Source organism: Lithobates pipiens, unplaced genomic scaffold (assembly GCF_037356315.1).
Source record: "Lithobates pipiens isolate NorthernLeopardFrog02 unplaced genomic scaffold, aLitPip1_a1.2 Scaffold_18, whole genome shotgun sequence".
Taxonomy (NCBI): Eukaryota; Metazoa; Chordata; class Amphibia; order Anura; family Ranidae; genus Lithobates; species Lithobates pipiens.
The window spans coordinates 619521363-619549093 of NW_027507758.1; the positions used below are offsets into that span (position 1 = coordinate 619521363).

At 46.1% G+C, this 27731-nt stretch overlaps 1 protein-coding gene across 1 annotated transcript in view; it reads right to left on the bottom strand.

Moving 5' to 3' along the window:
- Positions 1-2454: 2454 nt before the first annotated feature.
- LOC143989515 (uncharacterized) overlaps positions 2455-27731 on the bottom strand; it is a 61582-nt gene continuing 36305 nt past the window's right edge. Inside the window, exons 8-10 of the mRNA XM_077489652.1 lie at positions 11660-11747; positions 11065-11194; positions 2455-5449 (exon numbers count right to left, since the gene is read on the bottom strand). Coding sequence (XP_077345778.1) covers positions 4482-5449; positions 11065-11194; positions 11660-11747 — 1186 coding nt within the window. The 3' untranslated portion in view covers positions 2455-4481. The remainder of the gene's footprint in view (positions 5450-11064; positions 11195-11659; positions 11748-27731) is intronic.

A 27731-nucleotide genomic window follows, 5' to 3' on the forward strand; every position in this document is an offset into this window, starting at 1 on the left:
TCAGGAACAGACCGATAAGGCCTCACGAACGGACCTGGCAATTCTGGTGTTCAATGGCAAATGACAATTGAGCTCAACAGTGCCAGGCAGTGAGCACAGGGCCCACTAGAGGACGTCGGGCCCTCGGGCAACCATCATGAAGTCTGTCTCTGATTGTTTGGTCAGAGACATTCACACCAGTGGCCTGCTGGAGATCATTTTGTAGGGCGGCTCTGGCAGTGCTCATCCCGTTCCTCCTTGCACAAAGGAGCAGATACCGGTCCTGTTGATGGGTAAAGAACCTTCTATGGTCCTGTTCAGCTCTCTTAGCCCTTGTACACACGATCGGAGATTCCGACGGAATGTGTCTGATCAGAGCTTTTTGTCTGATATTCCGACTGTGTGTGGTCTACATCGGACTGTTTCCGTCAGAATATCTGTCGGACCAAATTTTCCAACTTGCTGGAAATATTTTCTGACAAAATGCTCCGATTGGACATACTCCGATCATGTGTAGAGAATTCCAATCGGTCAAAGTGCCACGCATGCTCAGATCAAATTCCTACATCAAAACTATTGGCTACTAGCATGAACATAGTCCCATCGTACGATCGGACATTCCCCGTGTATACAACAGTTTCGGACAAAATCCGACGGACAAAATCCGACGGATTTGGCTGTCGGAATCTCCAACTGTGTGTACAAGGGCTTAGAGTAACTGCCTGTCTCCTGGAATCTCCTCCATGCCCTTGAACCTGTGCTGGGAGACAGCAAACCTTCTGGCAATGGCATGTATTGATGTTCCATCCTGGAGGAGTTGGACTACCTGTGCAAGCTCTATAGGGTCCAGGTCAGAAAAGATGAGTAGGGAAAAAATATCTGTGGCCTCCACCTGTAAAACCATTCCTGTTATGGAGGTTGTCTCATTGTTGCCCATCTAGTGCACCTGTTCTTAATTTCATTAACACAGATAAGTCTATGACCTACAAGCACCCCCAGATCCTTTCCCATCACAGATTCCCCCCAGGGGAGCCCCTCCTAATGTGCATCCCAAGTGAATAACTTTACATTTTTCATTTTTAAACCTCATCTATCATGTAGCTGTCCAACCCCCTACTTTTTTCAAGATCTTCCTGCAATGATATTACATGACATACGAAGGACATATAACTCCAGTTTTTCTACCAAACCTCTTATCCCATAACCTCCAAACCGCCAATTTACCCAATAAATGACGTGACAAGGTTTTGGAGTAAAATGGGCTTATGGCCTTTTATTTAAACAATTACCGTAACTTAAATAGATAACATTTAAAATAACCATCAACTAAAACTTCTATATACCTTGGTGGTCATTGAGGGCAATGACACCAACTTGGTCACTGCGACCAACTTCTTTTAAAACTTCTGCCGTGTGCACACGACCGGACTTTCCAGCAGACTAGGTCCGACGGTCTTCCTGATGGACTTTTCAGTGGATTTCCGACGGACTTTCCAAACAAACGGCCACACACAATCACACCAAAGTCCGACGGATTTGAACGTGATGACATACGACCGAACTAGAATAAGGAAGTTCATAGCCAGTAACCAATAGCTGCCCTAGTGTTGGTTTTCATCTGTCGGACTAGCATACAGACGAACTGATTTTTCGACCGGACTCGAGTCCGTTGGAAAGATTTGAAACACGTTCTAAATCTAAAGTCTGTCTGATTTTTTGTCAAAGGTCCGATGAAGCCCACACATGGTTGAATTGTCCGATGGATTCGTTCCGTCGGACCTTTGGTGTCGAAAAGTCCGGCTGTGTGTACACGGCATTAGGCCACCAGTTGCAAGCCACCAACTCAGAGACGGTACTCAACATTGCAGTGACCTATCATTTTTAACCCCTTCCTGGTTAAACCCACGTTAACCGGAAGGTACCCGGGAACCCCATACCACAGATGGGTCCCAACCACCTTGTATACCAGGCTTTTTCTCTTTCTCCAAAACCCACCACTGCCGGGTTGTCCAGACAGCACAACTGTACTACCGACCAAACGTTGGGAGGGTGGGTGGGAATCTTCACCCTCTCCGCTTTCGACTGACATCACTTCCTGTTCCTCCTGAACACTAACTTCCCCCAGGATCCTCCCGTCTCTAGACCACCCCCCTTTTATTAAAGGGGCCCTACATTACATTACCCATTGCCTGTCCTTGCTGTCCACTTCTGTCATGCCGTCCCTGCGCCCATGCATTTTATTACTTTGCTCCGGGACTCCATTGCTGTGCTAAAGTAATTTCTTGGCATAATTTGGTATCAGCAAACACTGCAATTGAGCATTTGATTACAACCTCTATATCTTTAACCACTTGTCCCCAGGGTAATTCTGACATTTCGCTCATACGTGTAAAAATCTTCATTTTGTTTGCTGGGAAATTAACCAAACATGATATATTTTTTTTTTAAGCAGAGGCCCTAGAGAATAAAACAGTGGGTGTTGCAATTTTTTATGTCACACAGTATTTGCGCAGCTGTTTTTCAAAGCAATACAATTTTTTACAAAATACACTTACACTTTAGTGCACACAATCACAATATAATACCATATTTTTGGGTCAAATATAAAAGATGTTACTTCCAATAAATCGATACCAAACATGCTATGCTTTACAATTGTGTACACTCATGGAAGAGCACCAAAGGCATCTAAGAGCCTTTACAGGATAGCAGTTTAGAGTTACACAGGAGATCTGGAGCAATCACCATTTAAATCTGCATGCAGGGTTCACGTATGTGTTCGCACTTGTGTGTGAGCATGGGGGGAATGAGGACGCTTTAAAAAAATATATATTTAAAAAAAAAATTGTTTACATTGTCCTTGTAATTGTTTTTTTTGTTAGCAACTTTATTGATATCACAAGGGATAAACAACATCCCTTGTGATAGCAATAAGCATGACAGGTCCTCATTATGAAAAGATCTGGGGTCTATTAGACATCAGATGTCTCCTCTGGCTTCCAAAGCATCTGATAAAACCGTGATTGGTTTGATCATATGCTTGTACAATCTGGTAATGGCTTGTAAACATCAAAATAAAAACCAGAAGTCACAAAATCCTTGTCGCTTCTGGTTTCTGATCCACAGTCATGGAGGAACAACATCACTTCCTCCCTGTCTCTCTATGTACAGTTCACCAGATGCCGGAAGCGGCCATGGGGGGCTTATGACCAGGGTACACTGCATGGGTGGAGAGGACATGGGCTCAGCAGTGTTACTCCTAAATGCAACAGTTACAGTAAAATGTGTAGTGACATGGGATGCAGCACGTCGCAGAGGAACTCAGTACAGTTTATTTCTGCACACTGTGAATGGCTCATCTCTAAGCCCTTGTACACACGGTCGGAAATTCCAACCACAAAATCCGTCGGATTTTTTCTGACGGATTTTGCCCGAAACTGGTGTTGCATACACACTGTCGGACAAAGTTATCGGAAAATCTGATCGTTTGGAACGTGATGACGTTCATTCGTTGCGACGGGACTACATTCAGCCTAGTAGTCAATAGCTGTGCTCTCGTACTTTGATCTGAGCATGCGTGGCACTTTATTTGATTTATTTTTAAAAAAAGTTTTGTTTTCCCCCAAATGCCTCTTAAATTGGGGTGCGTGTTATATGCCGATAAATACAGTATAATATATATGTTTCCTGGTGTGAATCCAAGGGTTGGCATCCTAGAAAGTATGTCATATAGGATTAGCGATAAAGCTGGCCTTGAGTACCATCAAAGGCCAGGTCTCGGCCTTATCAGTATTGTTCCAATGACCACTAGCTTTGCGTTCCCTGGTCTGTAGTTTTATACAAGGGGTGACACAGCTTAATCCGCCGGTTAAATCCGATCATTCGGAACGTGATGACGTTCGTTCATTACGACGGGACTACGTTCAGGCTAATAGCCAATAGCTTTGGTCTCGTAATTTGATCTGAGCATGCGTGGCACTTTGTCCGATCGGAGTTCTCTACAAACGATCGGGCTTCGTCCGATCGGATCATGTTGTCGGAAAATTTTATATCCAGCTCTTAAACTTTGTTGGTCAGACATTCCGACGGAAAAAGTCAGATGGAGCCCACACACGGTCGGATTATCCAACAACGTGGTCTGATCGGACATTATCCGTCGGAATTGCCAACCCGTGTGTACAAGGGCTTAGTCAGCGGCTGCCTTAAGGTTGATTTTATCTGAATACGGCCTCCACCCAGTCCCGGTCATTGGTGAGTGCATGCACACAGAGAAGGTACCCTTGTGCAGGGCAAGTGACTGCTCCCACTGCCTGGCGTAGCCAAAGAACCCCGTAGGCTTAAAGCCAGTGAAAGTGGAGCCAGTCCACATATTAGCCTTAAAAATGGCCTGAACTGATTTGAAAGATTCTGCTCCCATTGACTTCAATGGGTTTCCGATTGACATTCTGAACTTAAGAGCAGTTCAGTGAACCTCCCAGGAGCTGAAAACAGAAATGTTCAACTCATCCCTGCACAACTCTGTGAGATCTTTGATGTCTAACAAGATGAGTTTTCCGTAAAAAACATTTCCCACACTCAGGGCAAGAGTACGGCCTCTCCCCAGTGTGAGATCTCAGATGTCTAACAAGGTGTTGTTTCCGAGCATAACATTTCTCGCACTCAGGGCAAGAATATGGCTTCTCTCCTGTGTGAGATCTCACATGTAGAACAAGGTGTATTTTCTGTGAATAGCAATTCCCACACTCAGGGCAAGAATACGGCTTCTCCCTTGTGTGACATCTCTGATGTCTAACAAGGTTTGACATCCATGTAAAACATTTCCCGCACTCAGGGCAAGAATGTGACTTCTCCGCTGTATGCAATTCCTGGTGTCTAACAAGGCTTTTATTCTGTAAAATAAATTTTGTGCACTCAGGGAAGGAATCCGGCTTTTCCCCTGTGTGAGATCGCTGATGTCTAAATAGATTTGATATCTGTATAAAACATTGCCCACATTCAGGGCAAGGATACGGCTTCTCCCCTGTGTGAGATCTTTGATGTTTAACAAGAATTGATTTCTGGGTAAAACATTTCCCACACTCAAAGCAAGAATTTGGCCTCTTGCCCATGTGAGCTCTGAAATGTATGATGAGTTCCGATTTAAGAAGGAAACATTTCCCGCACTCAGAACAGGAATGAACCTTCTCACCCATGTGAGATCTCTGATGTGCAGTAAGGCTTAATTCAGAGCTAAAACATTCCCCACATTCAGGACAGAAAAATTTCTCCCCCCCCTGAATTCTGACACCATCCCTCAAAGGTTGCTCAGAGTCAGAGGGATTCGATGGTCTATATACACTGTGAAGTCCTCCATTTACAGCTGAGCGCAATGTCTTTTCTTCTAGACAATCTCTTGTGATGTCCTCCTCTTTCATTTTACAACCTGGAGGTAAAGTGAGATGATCCTTTGAGGGTTCCTTGATGGTGTGTCCTGGAAAATAAAGAAACATGATCATTATACAGTGGAACCTTGGATTACGAGCATAATCTGTTCTAGGAGAATGCTTGTAATCCAAAGTACTCGCAAATCAAAGCGAGTTTCCCCATAGAAGTCAATGGAAATGAAGATAATTTGTTCCGCATTGACTTCTATTGCATGCAATACCGCATGTGGCCAGAGGTGGGGGGCACCAGAGAGCGTTGGAAATACTCGGGGACAGCTCGGCTGAACTCGGAAACCCTCAGGAACGGAGTATGTACGAACGGCTCCGAACCGCTCCAAGTGTAACTGGCGCCCCTGCACCTCTGGCCAAATGCGGTACTGCACACCACATTAGCTTGAATTCTGCTCGTTTTGCGAGACAACACTCGCAAACTGAGTCAGGATTTAAAAAAAAAAGTTGCTCCTCTTTCAAAACGCTCGTTAACAGCGTTACTCGTTAACCAAGGTTCTACTATATATGAGAGGGTTATATCAAGATTCCATCTGGATCAAGTATGTTTTAGTGAGCAGATGTTCTCTGTGGATGTTCCAACCAGCTGTGACTTCCCCTCTTGAGTAAAGGACATTTGTTCCTCCCAGATCACTTCTACATTTACACAGCCTTGTCAGAAGAGCAGGAACCAATGAGGACTTGGAGGTTCATGCTCTTCACACAACCACAAACCTAGGTACTGGATAAGTGATCTCTGATATTTAAGATGTTTAAGTTCAGACTTGTAGACCCTTTAGCATAGAAAAAGTGACCATAGACCTTGGCTTCTGGTGATAAGGAATTCTCATCTTCATCCCAAGAGGAGGTCCAGGGTTTGCTTTCTTATCTCCACAACCCACCCCAGGGAATATGTGTGAATCTTCTCCCAGGTGATTACTTCTTATTTACAACCTTCTGTTTTAAAAATGAACTACTGTGTATGCCTCTCTATTGGTTCTTAGGATGACCTTCAGCAGTGACCAGATGATTTATTGATAACCAGAAAATAGATATTCAGAAATGTCTGATATGAAAAAACAAAATGTTGAATCCAACAAATGTGTTTCAGATTTTTATGTCACTCCTTAAGCTACAAGTCTGCCCGAAGAAGAGGGGCCAATCTGTGTTACTGTAACTAGGAAAAAAACACAACCTAATACTGCTAGATGAACCCCAGAATATACATAAAAAGGGATGAGCACCCAGAGGTTGTTTTTTCGGACGCTGGGCAAGGTAAACTCAACCAGATTCCAGGGATCAGAAAGCCAGTGCGGACTAATGCTCATGTGCGTACGCATTGCACACTCGCTCATATATCTAAGCAAAAGGGCAATATCAGATGTTCAGATGCGCCCATAGCAATTAGCATGCACACTTGGCCCCCAGCAGCCTAATCTGATCTGTCTCTTTGAGAAGTTGCTGAATGGTCTTCAGCTTGTTCCTGAGACCTGATCCCCTGTATTTGCCTACCCTTTTATGACCCGGCTTATCTCTGGACTTTGCCTCAGAACCTGCTTCCCCAGAACCTGCTCATCTGGTTTCTCTTGGCCTTGGCCTGATTACTGGACTCTTCTTTGCCCGTCTGTTACTGATCTTGGCTTTGCTTCCTGGGCTTCCTCTTTCTGCTGATTCTGTTTTTGCTTTGCCCGGCTGTTACTGATCTTGACTTTGCTTCCTGGGCTTGCTCTTTCTGTTGATTCTGTACTGCTTTGCCCGGCTGTTACTGATCTTGCCTTTGCTTCCTGGGCTTGATCTTTCTGCTGATTCTGTTTTTGCTTTGCCCGGCTGTTACTGATCTTGACTTTGCTTCCTGGGCTTGCTCTTTCTGCCGATTCTGTACTGCTTTGCCCGGCTGTTACTGATCTTGCCTTTGCTTCCTGGGCTTGCTCTTTCTGCTGATTTGGCCTCTCGCTATCTGACCGTTGTTGTCTTCTGCCTGCTTCCCAGCTCCCACTACCAACTCCTGCTCTGGTGCCAAGCTGCTTCTGCATCCTGTCCTGAGGACTTCCAGCTCTACCCACGTAAACAGTGAACACCACCAGCCACTGCATGCCTACACATTCTGTCTCCACCTTCAGGAGTGTTGGAAAGAAAGTATAAGAGAGGCCCCTACAATGTTCCAGTCGTCACCAGGTACGTGATAGGCAAACGGCCTAACTAAATAGGTGTTCAGCTGAGCCAAACCTCTGGCTGAAGCACGAAGTGAAGCATTTAGCAGAGGTATTACTAACAATTCCCACTACATCTGGTTGTTTGGCTGCCAGTATCCCAACAATTAGTGATGTATCCTGGCCCATTCAGAGATCAACCGGGGATTGCCCACTGACAGGCGAATGTAATCAAAGTGGCAGGGATAGCGTAAAAAAAACAAAAAAAAAACAAAACAAAAAAAAAACAAGATAACATTGTTGGGGTCCCCGAAAGTCCATACCGAAATCTAAAGGTTTGGTATGGATTTAAGATTTTAAGAGGGAATCCCATGCAAAAAAAAAACCACAAAAATGATGAGGTCCTTCCTAACACCTACAACAGACCCTTATTTAAGTATGCAGGAAAGTTGGACCACCTTCTGAATCATACCAGACCACATACCCTGAACATTGGGGGAACACTGGAAAAGCACCTTGTCTCCATGTTGATGGAGACAGAGGACTCTTCCCCACAACCTTGGCCTCATAGTTGTTGGGGGTCTGTGGATGAGGAGCGTATCAGAATCTGCAAGCCACCTTTAAAGTAAAAACAACTGCCCACTGCCCCACACCTAAAGCTGGCATTCGAAGCAAGGAGCACATGGAAGGGCAACTCATGTCTAACAAAACAAAGAAAACTCCTAGCTCAACTCACCAGCCAGCCTGCCATCAACTGAATTCTTCTGTCTAATAATTTGCAATAAAAACTGGAGTTTAGTTTGGACACATTTGCAAATAGATGCGTAAGCTGCAGAGCCAATCCACAGCACCCCAGTGTTATCTCCAGTCCGAACTCTGAAAATTTATAAGAGCCTCTATAGTAGAAGCATATGCATTCTAATGGATAGAAAGAGGGCAGATGAGCCTGGAGGGAGCTCACCCCTCCCTAAAGGCACAGGGGCACACTGGACACCCAGCAGGCTGGCTGGTGAGTTGAGCTGGGAATTTTACACGGTGCATTGGCAGAGGGCTCCCCCTGGCAAGGTACACCCCTCAAGTTGAGGGCATGTAGCTTTGTATGTACAGGAAGGGGGTGTATGCTCACTCTTGATTTCAGGGCTAGCCAGACTGCATACTCAAATAAGGGTCTGATAATGATTTTTTGGAGACCCCATGTTTGTTTGTTTTTCCCCATAGGGTTCCCCTTTGGATTCCAACCATAACTGATGGTTTAGTAGAAAATGGGAGGATCCCACAACAGTTTATTTTTGGGGCTACCCTTAAAATGTATACGAAACCCTAAAGCCCCGTACACACGAGCGGACTTTTCGACATCCAAACTCCGACGGACTGAGTCCGGCGGACTATCCGATCGTGTGTGGGCTGCAACGGACTTTAGCTTCGCTAAAGTCTGACGGACTTTAGAAATGAAGCATGCTTTAAATTTTCCCGACGGAACTCCGCCGGACCCGGTCCCCTTCGAAAAGTTCGCTCGTGTGTGTGCTACTCCGACGGACTAAAACCGACGCTAGGGCAGCTATTGGCTACTGTCTATGAACTTCCTACGTCGAATCCCGTCGTACGTCATCACGTTCAACTCCGTCGGAGTTTGGTGTGATGGTGTGTGGCCAAGTCCGTTCGGTCGAAAAGTCTGCCAGAACTCCGTCGGAACTCCGGCGGAACTCCTTTGGAGGTCTGTCAGACTTAATCCCTCTCGTGTGTACGGGGCATAAGGGCTAAGCAATAATGGCTCAATGGCCCAACTAAATTTCATCCCAGGAAGACTGTTAAAGAATATTTCCAGGCATGGTATAATATACAAAGGTACAACTTGGTCCAATCTAACTATTTAAAAATATTTATTAATAATAAATATAGTTTTATTTTAACATGTAGGTATAGGTTGGATAAAAAACAAGATGGACCAACCTATGAAAAGGCAAATCTGTATCTGTGCTACTGTGCTTAATACTGCCGGATGAACTCAGAATGTATATAAATATATATAATATATAAATATATACATAAATTGTCTCTGCAGCACAGAGAAAAGATGTTTTTTGAGACAAAAAGAAGAAATAATGTGCAGCACAGGTATCAGTGATTATTATCCACTTAAAGTGTTACTAAACCCAGTAATATGAAAATAGTTCATCCGTCTCCCCCCACAGTGTCCACATCTTATAAATCTTCTTTTTAAATTAAAATATTGCCACTATATACTGTAACTTTTTGGATGATCTTTATACCAAGGTTACATGATGAACTGCACAGTTTCTCCGGTGCTGAGAGTCCAGGTAGGAGGAGATTTTCACTACAGCATTTATACACGCCCACATATTACATAGTTAGTAAGGTTGAATAAAGACACCAGTCCATCCAGTTCAACCTGAGTGAGTTTCTACAATTGTCCCTATCCCTGTACATTGCACACTCACATCGGTCCCTACCCTCAAGGAGCCCACAATCCAAGGTCCTCATTCATATACTATTGCCAATTTTGGACAGAAGCCAATTAACCTACCTGCATGTCTTTGGCGTGTGGCAGGAAACTGGAGTACCCGGAGGAAACCCACGCAGGCACAAGGAGAACATGCAAACTCCAGGCAAGTATGTCGTGGTTGGGATTCGAACCAGCGACCCTTTTTACTGCTAGGTGAGAGTGCTAACCACTACACCACTGTGCCGCCCATGTGTGATGTCAATATCGAATGACCTGGCTAACTCTGACAACAAGTAAATGTTCTCTCCAGCATAAAACACACAACTAAGCATGTGCAGGTTGGCCGTGTTAGCTGGCCTTTCCCAGGAAGGGAATACAGGAGGGAAGGATCTGTGCATACAGGATAAAATTGCCTTTTTACACAATTCAGAGGATTAACCCCTTAAAGTGGTTGTATACCCAAATTTTTAACTTTTACCTACAGGAAAGCCTATAACAAGGCTTACCTGTAGGTAAAAAAAATATCTCCTAAACCTGTACGGTTTAGGAGATATTCCCCTCGGTATGCGCCGCTGACTGCAGCGGCGCATGCGCATAAGGGGATTCTCGGCCTGAAAATCCGGCAGTGGCCGCCGGCCGGAATGAAATCTCCCGCGCGCATGCGTGGGAGTGACGATATCGCGGCTCCGGCCACTCACAGCGCCGGAGCCGCGATACCCGGAAGAAACGCAGAGGGAGCATGTCAGCTCCCTTGGCGTGGATCGGGCCAGATGTCGGGGGCCTCGTTCTAAGGTAAGTATTTCATAATGAGCTAGTATGCGGTGCATACTAGCTCATTATGCATTTTGCTTTGCAGGTTTAAAAAAAATAAAATAAAAATTGCGGGTTTACTACCGCTTTAAGTTCCACAGTGAGTATAACAAGCATGCTATGCTGCATATACAGACTGATTTTGCTAACACTTTAATATTGGCTGATATCACTCATCTGCCTCCCTACTCTGGACCAATCAGTGTGCAGTAACAGAGCAGAGATAAGAGAAGAATATATTATGGCCCACCTGTGCTGATCTCTGTAGGAATGTCCTCCTCTTTGAATGTCCTCATCATCCCAGCCTCCTCCGTATATTGCTGATCATCCCTCAGATACATCTCTTCTATTTCTCCCTCAACTTTCATCAGATCTTCACCCTAAACCAAAAGAATGGTAGAAAATAACATCTGTAAAATAGAAGTATTCATGATGTGAGATCACATAGAAAATATCATCTTGTAGAGTCCACACATCATCTCCACATGTCAGAGTGTTCAATCACTTTATGTTCCAGACCCTCAACTCCACCTACCTGATGATGGTGAGGGATGGTGTGATCTTCCTGTGTGGAATCCCGGGAATACAGAGGACTGGGACATCTCTCTGGTGGGTTTCTGTAGCTGGATGACTCCACCATGGTGTCCTGGTACAGATCTTTGTGTACTATTAGAGACTCTGACTCCTCCATAACCCCATCCTCATCATCCTCCTCCTCTTTTATCTCAACTTTAAAATCTCTCAGGTCTCCACTCTGAACATATAATGAAAATGATATAAACTGTAACACGCTGCAGATAATGTAGAGATGCTATTGATACTATCAGTGATTGTCCCTCATCTACCTGATGATGGTGGGGGATGGTGTGACCTTCCTGTGTGGAATCCCGGGAATACAGAGGACGGGGACATCTCTCTGGTGGGTTCCCATTACTGGATCCATCTGTAGGAAACACACACACTGACTGAATACATTGTTTCTATGTGTTTATCAGATGATGGGGGATCTAGGTGGAGCCTCCGTACTGCTCTCTCCTTTACAATAAAGTCTCCTCTTACCCGGTGATGTGAGGGGCGGCTGATTGTCCATCATGACGTCCTTGTAGAGATCCTTGTGTCCTTCTAAATACTCCCACTCCTGTATGGAGAAATAGACAGTGACATCCTGACACCTTATAGGAACCTGACACACACAATGATACAGTCACCATACAGACACATCCCTTGTCTGTTACTGGATAATGTCCCAGAATTCCCAGCACCGCTCACCTCTCCTGTCAGCAGCTCCATCATCTTCTTGGTGACTTCTAGAATCTTCTCCATGCTGTGTCTCTCAGGTTTTAGGGAGTCACATGGAGGCACTGTGATGGTCATATGATCACCTGACTTCAGAAGAGGAAATCTCTGTATGCAATAAAAACAGTAACATAATGTCAACTTAACAGAATCCTCCTCACCTCTCCGGTCAGGTCTGTATTTTAATAACAGAGATAAGAATGATGTCATGTGACCTCCCAGAATTCTCCTCACCTCTCCGGTCAGCAGGTAGATGATCTCCAGGGTGAAGTTTAGTATCTTCTCAGTCACGTGACTCCAGTCCTCCTCCATCCTCATTGATGCGGCCATGTGATCTATGTAGGTTTTCTGTAGATGGAAAATGATCTGGACTGTATTGGTTGTACAATATTAGGATGGGGATGTAAGGTGCTAAATAGGCGGGCTGCTGTTATGTTATATATATATATATATATAAGAGGCTTCTCTCTAATATTTTTATTTCTAAAAAGCATTGGCTTGGTAAATATCAAAGTTAAGTGGTATATAAAGGTACATCCTGTACCTGCTAGCTGGGTAAGAAACCTCAATTGCGATTTCTTTATAAAAGGTAATTTCCAGGAAGTGGGGACAGAACAGTTTAGGCCATTGTGGTCCAGGAGGAGGCTATTCAGGCACAACTGTATACCTCCGCTGGCAAGAGGAAGTTCAGGTCCATCAGGAACAGGCTTTTGTGGAAGGCAATTGGCCCCATGAGGAGACTTTGGCTTTGTTGATACAGGCTCAGCAGTCTCAAGTGCTACAACTGGAGTCTCAGCAAAAACCCAGATGGCCATTTAGTAGAAAGGTTGAAGGTGGTTTTCAACCTTAGCAACCCAGTGATGGTAAGGATGAGCCATTTCGTACAGAAACGTACCGTAGTCCTCATGATGACACAAAGGCCTTCCTGACCAGTCGGTCAGCCTCATTGCCCCATTTATACCAAGGGAACTGCAAAAGGTATACTTGAATAAAGAGTAGCCTGATGCGCAAACCAATCAATTAAGTATATCCCGAGTGGCAGCTAACATAAATAAAAGTGTCCCCACAAAAAATTATATGAAATAAGTGTATATGCAGTGCCAACTCAAATCATAAAAACACTTCAAATATAACAATCAAACTTCAAATATAACCTTCACTGTAAAGTGCTGGTGCAATATAAATATCAAGTCCCATAAAAAACACATCTCCATAGTGTAATATTTTGATTAAAAAAAATGTATTCAAAACTAGTAGCTCACATAAAATTCTACAGTAGTCAGCATCGATCTAATTATGGACTTTTGGTCTCGACCGGAAGCAGAGAGGCGGCTCTCTAATTAGGCAAATTAGGAGGTCGCCTTAGGCCTCGTACTTGCAGGGGCCTTGCGGCCGCCTAGTTTCCCTACCGTGTGTGGAAGTGGGAAAGAATGTCCCCTGGTCAGTGTCCTGGGAAGCATCGGGAAGGAAGCAGGTGACGTTTCACTTCCGGTCAGAGGCGGCTCTATGCTGTGAGGCTTTAGGCAAAACTTGGACATGAGGCCCCACGCACGCCCATAATGGGAAAAATAAATAGTTTTTGGCCAAAATCCGTCTGAAAAAATCAGATGGATTTTGTCGCCAGAATGTCCGACCGTGTGTACAGGGCATTAGAGTCTTAAATCCTTTGAACTATGAATTTACAATTTCTACATTTTTCTCTACCAAATTCTTCTTTAATCAAAGATCATTAAACACAGGGTCGGTATGTGTATAAATGTGTGTGTAGATATATATATATCTACACACATACATTACACTCACACAAATATGGATAAATTGTGTGCAGCTGCAACTAGCAGCAAAAGTCAAAAACAATATTTCTCCATTTACATGCAGGTCAGGGTAATATAACCCACCCAGCATAGAGTCCCCCCTTACATCAGAGTCTGCAGGATTCCTCCTTACAGTCCAAGGGAACCTTTGATGTAAAGGGGAACTTTGGTGATCAGAGATCACCTTATATCAGAGTGCACAGCATTCCCCTTTACATTAGAGTTTCCCTTTACATCAGGGTCCACAGAGTTCCAACGGGAACTATGATGTTGGGGGGGGGGGGGGGCGCTGGTGACAACAAACCATCTTCTGCAGACTTAATGCACTAAGGTAAGGGGAGGGGAGTTACTGAGGGGGAACCTTTATATCGGTGATCCCTTTCCTTACCTTATTCACTCCCCCTTACATCACTGATCCCCCCTCAGACTGGCCTTGCAGTGCTGTCACTAAACCTCCTCTCAGGTGCACCATGCAGGGCTCAGCCAGATGGCCCTCTCTGGGCTCCAGCTTGGTGGTTCATCCTTTATTCTCCTCTCCACAGTCCACACGTCTGACTCCTCCCGTGACCCCTGTCCTGGCAGCGCTCCCACTCTTGACTCCTCTGTAGCCCCCCCTCCGAGACTGCAGATGTCATACAAGAAATGGTCAGACTGTGCAGACATGATAGAGGAGATGGTCAGTGACTGCAGACATGATAGAGGAGATGGTCAGTGACTGCGGACATGATACAGGAGATGGTCGGAGAGTTTGCGGACATGATACAAAAGATGGTCAGAGAGTGTGCGGACATGATACAGGACATAGTTACATAGTTAGTAAGGTTGAATAAAGACACCAGTCCATCCAGTTCAACCTGAGTGAGTTTCTACAATTGTCCACAATCCAAGGTCCCCATTCATATACTAGGGCCAATTTTGGACAGCAGCCAATTAACCTACCTGCATGTCTTTGGAGTGTGGGAGGAAACCGGAGTACCCGGAGGAAACCCACGCAGGCACAGGGAGAACATGCAAACTCCAGGCAGGTAGTGTCGTGGTTGGGATTCGAACCAGCGACCCTTTTTACTGCTAGGTTAGAGTGCTAACCACTACACCACTGTGTAACCACTGTGTACCACTGTGTAACTCAAATTCAAATTGAGGTCGAATTTCAGTACAACCCGAATCTGAAACCCATCCCTTGTTACGAGTAAGGATGAGCTCCGGCGTGTTTGAACACTCCACCTGCAGAGCCCGGCAGGAAGTTGGCGCTGCGCTAATAACAGGCAGTGAGACATTTCCCGATGCATGGTTGCTGAGATCGGGCAATGTCTCACTGCCTGTGATTAGCGCAGCGATGCGCCGACTTCCTGGCGGGCTCTTCACGTGGAGTGTGCAATCACGCCGGAGCTCATTCCTAGTTACGAGAGACGGCTAAGGTGGGAAGGTGAGACATCTCCAAAATGAACAGAATGTTCCGACCCCTGTAAGTGGGGGGAAGTCCTGCCCCTAAACGGGTTAATCTAGGTCTCCACACTATATATGTGTGTATTATCATCTGCTGGAGATAAAAGACATCACAGTGACTATGGAGGAAGAGGACGGACATGACGGGGGGTTACTGGGTGTAAATAGAAAATAAGATCTTATTACCTCCTCTGCTGCAACTTTCAACAATGTCTTCGCTCTACTTCCTCCCGACTCACCTCTCACCCGGAACTTCCTGTCTGCACATGACATCACTTCCTGTCTGTACCTCACATCACTTCCTGTCTGCGCCTGTCACCACTTCCTGTCTGCGTACTATAGAGATTTCTGGTCTCAGTATAAGCGAGATCACCATTTTGTGGAGCTCAGAGGAAATGCAGCCTCGAGAAACGTCTCAGTGTGAACATGGACTTGAAATTTTTGTCCCATCGTGTCCTCATCCCGCAGGTTCCAGGACGTTGTATAGTTATGGTTGCCACCTCATCCCTTTAAACACAAACTCATATGAATTACACAGGTTCTGAGGCTAATTTAATGCAGATAAGGCACTGAGTGTGTATAATTACCATCTTAATCAGCCACAGAACCTGTGTAATCATTATGTGTTTGGTTTTAAAGGGATGAGGTGTCAACTCTATGTACAGTAGTGCGGTGATGATCGGTGGAACCCTCTTTTGTGCATTCTACCACCAGGAACTGCAATTATACCAAAACAGATTTTCTGGAGACACACCATCAAAACCCTAATGGCCAGAAAAAGACAGATGAGAGCTTTTAATCGGAAAATGCGACCGTGTGTATGCTCCATCGGAATTTAGCTGTCCGAATTTCCGCCAGCCAAAAATTGATAGCATGTTCTCAATTTTCCAGACGGAAAAACTTTCTATCGGTAATTCCGATCGTGTGTATGCAATTCCAACATGGCCAAAACTCACGCATGCTCAGATTCAACTAGGAGACAGAAGCTATTGGCTACTGGCTATTGAACTTCCTTTTTCTAGTCACGTCGTACGTGTTGTACGTCACTGCGTTATAAATGATCAGAATTTGATGTGGCCATGTGCAGGCAAGACAGCTTGAGCCGAATTCCGTCAGGAAAACCATCAGAGCTTTTTCCGACGAGAATTCCGATCGTGTGTACGCGGCTTACAGGCATCTCATTGATAGGGGTAGAGAAGCTTAAACTACCATGGAGGGGCGGACCAAACTTAAAATGAGTTGGATTCATAAAATTAAAAGTCTCCACCCCTTCGGCGTAAATTTCGATATAGAGAAAAATGCCTTTATTGATAATGCTATATCTCTCTGTGATTACTAGGAATTACTATAGGGTGACCAACCGTGAATATTTTTTTTTTTTAAAGCTATATATTTTTTGCCTTTATTTATATTTATTTATTTTAATTAAAGGTAATTATTATTTGTATTAATTCTTAAAGGTTGTCCCATTATATTTCACTTATTGGAATGGCTATATCTTTATAATGTCTATGTTGCTATGGAAACATTATCACATCGAGGCTTGGCTCATTCCTGTGTTCTACGGACCATGTGAGCCATAATATGACACCAAGTTGAAACTGAGGCTTAAATTGTGTAAAAAATGGAGTACCAGAGTAAAATACATAATACTCTAGTATTTTACTATACTCACAGGGGCGTTTCTTAATAACTAGCAAAGTCTTTGTGTAATATGTGAATCAGTATCCCTTCTCCTAAAGGGTGTGTAGCGGAGATATGTATGTCTTCATCCAAGGCATTTCCAACGTACTTTCAGGAGTAGAAATTAAAGAATCCTTTGTTCGTTCAATACTTCAACAATAGATGTTTTATTGTTCAGGAAGATAAGCAAAGACAAGATTGACATCTGGTAACATATGGCATGGTGATGGCCTCAGAAGGAGGAAAGGGTCATCTGATCTACATTCTCCAAAGTGTAGAGTTCTTTCTCTTCCCACCGATCCTCCCCTCACTCTCATAATCCTACTCCATTCTTATACTGTTTCTAGATGTTATGTCAGCATATCCTGATAACTCCCACATTTGCATATATACCCAATATGGTTCAGTCTATAGATGAGTAGCATAACTCCACCCATTATCCTGTCATAGTAACTCAAAAATAGATATACCTAATCAGCCAAACCAATCCTATCTATACTCTGTGTTGTTCTTTGACCTTTAGAAACCATCACTTATTACCGTACATATAACTTACATATATTTTCAGAAACTTTTATCACTTAAAATATTAATTAACTCAAAAACTTCTTACAAATTGAGGTGTGGGATATTTAAGTGATGGATCAGCACATCACCTGTGCCCCAGGAAGACGCAAGGTATTGCGAAACATGTAGGGCGGTTATGTGCTGGCACCAACACGTTACATGTGACCCCTTTGCAGGGGTATTTGTGGCTGTTTAATTTTGCCAGCTTTTTTTTATATATGTTTATCTTTATGCATAATTTATGTTGCTTTGCGGTTTAGTCTGATTGTTCTTTTTTAAGCATTAAGGGCTTTTTTTTAACGGTATTTCACGATTGGAGTCCGTCTTTTTCCCCCTTACACCCGTGGCCCTGAGCCCGGGTGCATCTTTTTTAGATTAGTGGATTCACTGGCCGCACTTTTGCGCTTTCTGAAGCGACTTTTTGTCTATCAGCTGAAGACGCCGAACATATGAGGGACTGATGAGCCTATGCACCAGCTGATCTTCACACTGCCCTCCGCTGTCAGGTCTCCTTGTTTACCTTCGGAAGTGAGAGTGAGGCCGCGTACACACGGGCGGATTGTCTGCCCAACTTAGTCCGCTGAACCGTGTTTCAGCGGACAATCCGCTCGTGTGTGGGCTTCAGCGGACTTTTTCAGCGGACAGTCTGACGGACTAAGTCTTTCGGAATTTCCGTAATTTTGTCCGTCCAAACTTGGTTTCAGCGGACAGTCCGCTCGTGTGTTGGCAAGTTGGACGAACTAAGTATGGCGCATGCTCAGAAAGGATTTACACGGCCGAAGGTTGCATTGCAGTGTATTGGACGTCGTTTTTCTAGTCCTGTCGTACGTGCTGTACACGTCATCGCGCAAGCTTTCAGCGGACTGTCTGTTCATCGTGTGTGGTCAAGTCCGTTCATTCAAATGTTGGACGGACTGTCTGTCGGATTGTCTTATGAACTTAGTTGGGCAGACAATCCGCCCGTGTGTACGCGGCCTGAGAGAGCAAATGTTGGATGTGAGCTTGTTGGCTGAAAGTCCAACCGTGTGTATGCTCCATCGAACATTTGTTGTCAGATTTTTCCCTCAACAAATGTTGGCTAGAAGGTTCTCAATATTTACGCCAACAAAACGTTGTTGTCGGAATTTCTGATCGTGTGTACACAAGTCTGACGCACAAAAGTTCGCTCAGGCTTGGAATCGAGCAGAAGGAGCCGCACTGGCTATTGAACTTCCTTTTCCCAGGTCGTTGTACGTCTTGTACATCACCACGTTCCCATGTTCGTAATTGTTGGCCAACATTTGTGTGACCGTGTGTATGCAAGATAAGTTGGAGCCAACAACCTTCAAACAAAATTCCACGGTTTTGTTGTCGGAAAGTTCGATTGTGTGTCTGATTTGCAATGATGAGAAAAAATAATAATAAAAACAAAAAATAACTAACAAAAATTATAATATATTCCAAAACTGTATATACACTGTATAAACTGAGCTTTTTGATTGCTGTGATGATAAATTTTGTGTTAAGTGTCACATTCCACAAACAAAATAAAAATAATACACACTGGTGTATTTTCATCTTAATGCATCCTATGCATTAAGGTGAAAAAACACCTGGCAGTGCCCGACACCCCAGCCCCCCTGTTTTACTTACCTGAGTCCCTCATTTTAATTGGCGGAGACGTGCTCTCCCTCTTTCCACGGGGTCCCGAGCTCTTGATTGGATAGATTGATAGCAGCGCAGCCATTGGCTCCCGTTGCTGTCAATCAAATCCAATGAAGCGGGCACCGGGGAAGCGCTTCTCCTAGGGGGGTTATCTGATGCGGGGAGGAGACACAAGAGCCGCCGGGGGGACCCCAGAAGATGAGGTTCGGGGCCACACTGTGTAAAACGAGCTGCACAGTGGAGGTAAGTATGATATGTTTGTTATTTAAAAAAAAAAAATTAAAAAAATCGAGCCATTACAATTACTTTAATTCTGCATGATTGCATAAGAATCATTTCTGAGGTATCTTGTATGCTCTAAGCAGAAGCATTAAATACGACTGATACCGTATATACTCGAGTATAGGCCGACCCGAATATAAGCCGAGGCCCCCAATTTACCCCCAAAAAACTGGAAAAAATTATTGACTCGTGTATAAGCCGAGGGTGAGACATGCCTGTCCATCCCTGTGTGTCCGTCCATCCCTGTGGGTCCATCCATCCCTGTGTGTGTCCATGCATCCGTGTGTGTGTGTGTGTGTCCATGCATCCGTGTGTGTGTGTGTGTCCATGCATCCGTGTGTGTGTGTGTGTCCATGCATCCGTGTGTGTGTGTGTGTGTCCATGCATCCGTGTGTGTGTGTGTCCATCCATCCCTGTGTGTGTGTGTGTGTGCATGCATCCGTGTGTGTGTGTGTGTGTGTGTGTGTGTGTGTGTGTGTGTGTCCGTGCAGCCTACCTGTGTCCAGCCTGCCTGTGTCCGTCCAGCCTGTGTCCGTCCAGCCTGCGTCCCGTCCAGCCTGCGTCCCGTCCAGCCTGCGTCCCGTCCAGCCTGCGTCCCGTCCCGGCCCGAGCCGAGCCTCCGTCCTTCAGCTCTTCGTCGGCGGCCATTCTAGGATTCAAAAGCCGCGCCTCCGTCGGTGATAGGCGGAACACTCAATTTCCCACTGACTGCTGGGAAATTGAGTGTTCCGCCTATCGGATGTCCGTGATAGGCGGAACACTCAATTTCCCAGCAGTCAGTGGTCCGCCTATCATGGACGTCCGCTCATCCTCATACTACGGACGAGGATGAGAGGATGTCCATGATAGGCGGAACACAGACTGCTGGGAAATTCAGTGTTCCGCCTATCACCGACGGAGGCGCGGCCTTTGAATCCTAGAATGGCTGTTGTCTGTCTGCTCGACACGCTGATCGGGCAGACAGACAGCGATGACTCGAGTATAAGCCGAGGGGGGCACTTTCAGCCTCAAAAAAGGGGCTGAAAATCTCGGCTTATACTCGAGTATATACGGTAATTTGAAATTGAGAGGGGAAAGGTAATAAGAGGAAATGGAGGAAAAGGAGAGGATAAGGGTAGTAAAGGTATCTGGGTCAAACCGTGTCCACAAAATGTATACTATAGAAGAGAATGGTGTTGCGCTGCTTAGAGGGGATAGATCTACTAAAAACCAGTAATATGCAATTTATCTTATGTAAATAAACCATAAATAAATCTACCATAAAAATGTGTAAAGCCAAAAGTGTAAAAACCAACAACAATTAGAAAATTTAAGATAACTGATGGTGATATCTTAACGTGAATAGATACTATAGGCAATAATCCTTATATCTATCTAGTGATATTAAAGTGCTCCGTGCAAAACAAAGCCGATGAAATCAAACAAAAAAAATAAAAAAATAAAACAATCATGCGACATAGTATTTAGTCCATATATATTCACCAATTGATATGGTAATCCAGTGATGCTTATAGTTTGTATTTGGGAAAAAATTTCCAGGATGCCGGATCAATACATATATCTGCCACTAATCCTCATATGAACCAAATTTCAGTATGTGCAAAACAACCTATAAAAGTGCAAGTGCTTTCGACAGGTTTGACACCCTATACTCCACTAACTTCCCCTCCCTACTAAAAGCTGTGAATAAAGACTTGGCCCTATGGACTAAGACAGCCTTCACTTGGATGGGCAGACTCAATATCATCAAAATGAACATTCTCCCACGCGTGCTGTTCTCTATGCAGATGCTACCTGTGGCCCTACCTAAGACCTTCTTTGCCCAGCTATCCAGTCTAATATCAAATTTTGTTTGGAACAATAAGAGGCCGAGAATCGCAATTAGATTGCTAAGTCGCCATAGAGACGCAGGAGGCCTGGGCCTCCCTGACGCCCAAAGATACTACACGGCAATAGTCCTCCAGAGAATACTGAACTGGCGCTTCCATACTCAATCCAAATTATGGGTCTCTCTTGAAAAATATATGGCAGGGAGAAATTTGACCTATGCACCGTGGCTAGCACGGGAACACAGGGGTCTGTCCACCTTTACTTCCCCGCTGATGATCCAGGCCCTGAGAACCTGGGACCGACTTAATGCCAATTTGACACTGGCGCCCCCTGTGTCCCCACTGGCCCCACTGGGGGGTTACTTATGGTTCCCCCCGGGGGAACAGGCTGCTTTCTTTGGCCCCTGGGCAGATGATGGAGACGCTAGTTGTGGTAAATTAATGCAGAATGGCAAACTAATGTCCCTAGAAACTCTACGAGATCAGAGGGGGAGCTTCCCTATGGACTTCTGGCGGTATAGGCAACTCCACCATTTTTTAAAAACACAGGGAGACTCCATACGGGATATCTCCTCCCTCACACCCTTCGAACGTCTCTTCATAGCGGAAGAACCAATACCACACATGGTCTCTGAACTCTATCAACTGCTTAACTCTGCATCCCCCACAGTGAAGCCTGCTTACATCAGAGCCTGGGAAAGGGACTTGGAGATAACTTTCACCCCTGCCCAAATATCTTGCCTCTACCAACTTACCCGGTCCAGCTCGATTGATTCCAAGACGCAAGAAATGAACTACAAGCTACTGATGCGCTGGTACTGTGTGCCGGCAGATCTAGCAAGGATATACCCATCCACGTCAGATCAATGTTGGCGGGGCTGTGGCCACAGGGGCACTCTTCTGCATATTTGGTGGGATTGCCCTGCGATCAGACCTTACTGGGAGGACATTAAATCTCTGATCAAAGAAATCACAGGCATAGATATTCCTCTGTCCCCGATTCACTTCCTGCTACCCATTCCTCCCATGCCAGTGAGCCAGTACAAGAAGAGTGTGCTGCCTCATTTGCTAAATGCAGCTAAGCTGCTGCTCCCTATTTTTTGGAAGCGTCCGCAAATCCCAAGTAAGGAGGAGTGGCGCCACAGGGTGGGTGGCATCCGGGAGGCAGAGGGGTGGATTGCCACTTGCAGAAGGGCCCATGACCGCTTCACTGCGATTTGGCAGCCCTGGCTAGTGTATATATCGAACCCTGGACACATTTCATCCAGTTTGGATGTGGCCCTCCTGGAACTGGCGGAGCCATCCCTAAGGGGACGCCCCCAGGGCTTACAGATGGGGACCAGGAGCTGAGGAGACTCCAACACTCAATTTAACATTTCATTAATCAGGGGCGAGGAGACAGGATGCTATTCTCTCTCTTCACTCACCCCCTTGATCATCCTACATGTATGGAGAGGTTGACGGGGCTCGGAGAGGAGGCGGAGTCGGAAGAGAGGCTTCAGGTATGCTCTAAACCACTTTTCTTTTCCCTTCTTTTTCTCACTTAACTACTTTCTAATACTTTATGACTTGAATAGTTATGGCTGCCTACGGGCAGATGGTTGATATGTTGAGTGCTAGGTGACGGGTGAGGAATGGAGGACTTGGGTGGCCGAACAAAAATTTGGCGACCTGACGCCATGGGACAACCTGACTTGAACAGGGAAATGGCACTTTGGTGCCGCTATTATGCAGGACTGCCCCCCTTCCCCCAGCACGCGGTCGTCTAGGAAGCCGTCGGCCCCACGTGAGTTACCTTGAACGTTAAAGCTGACCAAGCGCATCACGCGTGAGAACCTCTTACAAGAGGACAGACCAGTCCTATACTGCACGAACTAGACTGCGGACTGGGATTGCTCAGCCCAACAATCAGTTGACCTACCGTGCTGACCCGTCACCTGGTAAATACTCTCTTAGTAACCTAATCAGTATGAAGTTAATTTATGACTGTTGACTATTCATGTTCTTGTTCCCACTACAAGTGAAAAACGAAAAAGGAACGACTGGAGTATTATGTATCAGCATTACCTACAGCAAATGTTTATCCTCTCTGTTCATTTTCATTTTTTTTTCATTCTTTTACTGTAAATCAAGCTGTAATACCCTATCTCCTATAAATAAAGATTGTTTAAAAAAAAAAGTGCAAGCGCTTTCAAGTGCAAAATTGTTTGATGTGCCAAATATTCCACTTGTGCAACCGTGTCCTTATCCTCTTCGTGCCAAACCACACCAGTAAGCAATGGCCCCTTACCTTGCAGTAAAGAGGTAACCGCATATAAGTATACTGGCTATTCCCCTTCTTTTTCTTCTCCTTGGTAATGAATAAACCTGGACCCTCAAGACGGGTGGTATCCCGTCTTTGTTTCTAAGCAGCAGCAGGAACAGCTCAAAGGAAGGAAGAGTGCCACATGGTGTAGTATGTTTTAGATCCACAAATGCGTTTATTAGTAAAAAAGATACTCACATAAAAACAAACCAGCAGTGCCTATCTCCGCCGAGCGCCGAGCTCGTATTGCCTGTATCAGTTAAGAACGCCTATCCCGTCCCTACACGTGACTTCCCCTGATGAATAATGTAATAGGAGCAATCACAGTAACCTCCAATGTAAGGAGGGATTTACACTGACCACTAATGTAAGGGGGACCTTTGCACTGTCCACTAGTGTAAATAAAAGGATTGTACACCAAGCCCCAATGTAATGAGAAGATTTACAATGACCACCAAATTAAGGGGATTTACACGGACCACTAATGTAATAGGAGCATTCACAGTAACCACCAATGTAAGGAGGGATTTACACTGACCACTAATGTAATAGGAGCATTCACAGTAACCGCCAATGTAAGGAGGAATTTACACTGACCACTAATGTAAGGGGGACCTTCCTACTGGCCACTAATGTGAATGAAAGGATTCTACACCAAGCACCAATGTAATGAGAAGATTTACACTGATCACCAATGTAACAGACATTTAACCTGCTGTCACGATCGTCCTGGCATTCCGGTCGCACACGGGAGACTTACCCGCAGAAGCCTGTCGTTGAGAACCCGTCGTTCCCCTTTGACGCGCGCTAAAGCGAACGGGCGATCTCGCGTCGGCATGAACGAGCGCACGCGTACACGTGGGGTCACGAACGGGCGCACGGCCACTCGCGGGGGCACGCTGACTCGTCGTGCGACCGTTTTGGCGCCCTAAAGGCTTCTTAAGGTCCTTGCTCCGTTCCCTTCTTGCTGTCCAGTCTACAGCGTGTTCGGAGATCCTGCTATTCAGTTCCTGTACCTGTTACCTTGGTTCCTGTTACCCGGCTAGTTCTTGACCTTGATCCGTTGCTGCCTGCCTACGACTTCTTGCTTGTCTGACCACGTCTTTGCCTCTTCCTCTTGTACTGCGTTGACCGTTTCCTGCTGACCCGGCCTGCACCCGACTCCGCTGTTCCTGCCTACCCGTTTGGATTTCCTGTGACTGCTGTCTTTGCTGACGATCGTCTGCCTGCCAGTCTACCCACTTGTGCCTGCCTACACCAGCCGATTACCATCAGCCCTACCTACTCGCTGTCGGTGTTCTGCTGCTTATCCGGACCTGCCTCTATCTGCCAGGCACTTGTGCCCTCTGAACTTTTGAATTCCTGTTACCACCTCCAGGGGTTCATTAGCCAGGGGATACGAGGGGCCGCTCCCTGCATTCCGAGCTCGTCTACTAGGTACGTGACAGTACTGGACAGCCATGTCCGAGCCTGCGCAGGGAGCCTCCCCCATGGACGAGCTTTGCCGCCACCTGGCTGGCCTTACCCAGGCAGTAAAGAGTCTACAAGAAGGCTACGGCAGACTGGAAGAACAAGTCCAGGCGCTATCTGCTTCTTCGCCAGCTGCTCCGGGGGCCCATGCCCCACCATCAGTGGTGATGATGCCACCCGAGCCCAGGGTCCCAACTCCGGAACGATTCGCGGGAGACCGGAACAAGTTCAGAGCCTTCCGCAACTCCTGTGAGCTCTATTTCGCCCTGCAACCGAGGACCTTCTTCCTTGAGGCGACTAAGGTGGGGTTCGTTATTTCCCTTCTGACGAACGAACCTCAGGCCTGGGCACATCGTCTGCTGTAACGAAAGGATCCGTCCTTAGACACCATGAACACTTTCTTCCTGGCGATGTCTAGACTCTATGAGGATCCCCAACTCGCTGCGACCGCTGAAGCAGCCTTACACGCCCTGCAACAAGGTCGCAGGCCTGTGGAGGATTATGTGTCGGAGTTCCGACGTTGGAGCGCTGACACGGACTGGAACAACGCGGCCCTGCGATACCAGTTCCGCATGGGTCTGTCCGAGCCTCTGAAGGACGAGTTGGCACGTGTGGGCATTCCCGAAACTCTGGAAGCTCTGATAGACATTTCAGTCCAAATTGATAGGCGCCTGAGAGAGCGCCGCCAAGAGCGTTCTACCACAGCTACTCGCCCGGTCTGGATGTTACCACGGGTGCCTAGCTCCGCCCACCCAGCTCCTTCTGTTCCAGCCGCAGCCACACTGGATCCCCCGGAACCTATGCAGCTGGGGCTACTCCGTCCATCCCTGACTCCAGAGGAACACCAACGTCGCCGGGTCAACAACCTCTGCCTGTACTGTGGAGAGCCAGGGCACTTTGTTCGCACTTGCCCAGCTAAGATGCGTAAGTGCCTCCTTGTTCCACCTGTCCCCTCACCTGTGTTGTCTGATAACACCTCTCACCTGGCTGTCCCTGTTCTTTTGCAGCTTCCAGGAAGGACTATTCCAACCCACGCAGTTATTGATTCCGGGGCGTGCAGTGGCTTTGTAGACTCGTCCTTCGCCCTGAAGAACAGGATTCCCCTTAGACCGAGAGAGAGGGGGCTCTCGGTCTACCTGGCCGATGGGTCTACTTTGGAATCAGGACCAGTGACTCAGGAGACTAGTCCCCTATCTGCTGTCATCGCCGGGACTCACCAAGAATTCCTATGCCTAGATGTCATCAAGTCTCCTCTGTTCCCCATCATTCTAGGTATGCCTTGGTTGAAAGCACACAACCCACGCATCGATTGGGCCACTGGAATGATTGAGTTTCCTTCGGTCTACTGTCTCCAGCATTGTTGCCCTTCAGTTAACGGGGACTCTTCGGCCCTCCTCTGCTTGGAAGCAGACGAAGAAACCCGACAAGCTGTGCCCAAGGAATATCATGACTTCCTAGATGTTTTCAGTAAGAAGGGGGCCAAGACTCTACCACCTCATAGGCCATATGACTGCCCTATTGAACTACTCCCGGGGGCAGAAATCCCCTTCGGAAGAATCTTCCCTCTATCCGAGTCTGAACTGAGTACCCTGAAGTCCTACTTGGATGATAACCTTGAGAAGGGATTTATCCGACCCTCTACCTCCCCGGCTGGCGCTGGGATTTTCTTCGTGGAAAAGAAAGACCACTCCTTACGCCCATGTAAGGACTATCGGGCGTTGAACAAAATCACCATTAAAAATCGCTACCCCCTGCCATTAGTACCCGAACTTTTTCAGAGACTAGGTTCTGCTAAGTTGTTCTCCAAGCTGGATCTTCGGGGTGCCTACAACCTCGTCCGTATCAGGAGGGGTGACGAGTGGAAGACTGCCTTCCGTACCCGCTTCGGGCACTTCGAATACTTGGTGATGCCGTTCGGGTTGTGTAACGCCCCAGCCACGTTTCAGCATTTTGTCAATGACATTTTTAGAGATTACCTTGATCTGTTTGTAATTATTTACCTTGATGACATCCTAATTTTTTCCCCCACTTTAGCCGACCACCGGGAACACGTGAAGAAGGTCCTGACTCGTCTCCGCCTTCACGGCTTGTACGCCAAACCCGAGAAATGTGTCTTCGAACGGCAGAGCATCCAGTTTCTCGGCCTGGTCATCTCTGTGAGAGGGATTGAGATGGATCCCCAGAAGATCTCCGCAATTCAGGACTGGCCTGTCCCTTCCGATAAAAAGGGAGTTCAGCGATTTGTGGGATTCGCAAATTTTTACCGCAAGTTTATTAAGGGATTCTCTTCTATTATCTCTCCCATTACCGGACTGACCAAGCAGGGCCAGAAGTTTCGTTGGACCCCCGAAGCACAAGAGGCCTTCAAGACCCTGAAGGATTTGTTTGTATCGGCCTCTGTCCTGAAACACCCCGATCCCGCTCTACCATATATCCTCGAAGTCGACGCCTCAGAAATAGCAGTCGGAGCGATTCTTTCCCAGAGGCAGGGGCCCAAGTCCTTACTCCACCCGGTTGCCTTCTTTTCCCGCAAATTGTCGGAGGCAGAGAAGAACTACGATGTCGGAGATCGTGAGTTACT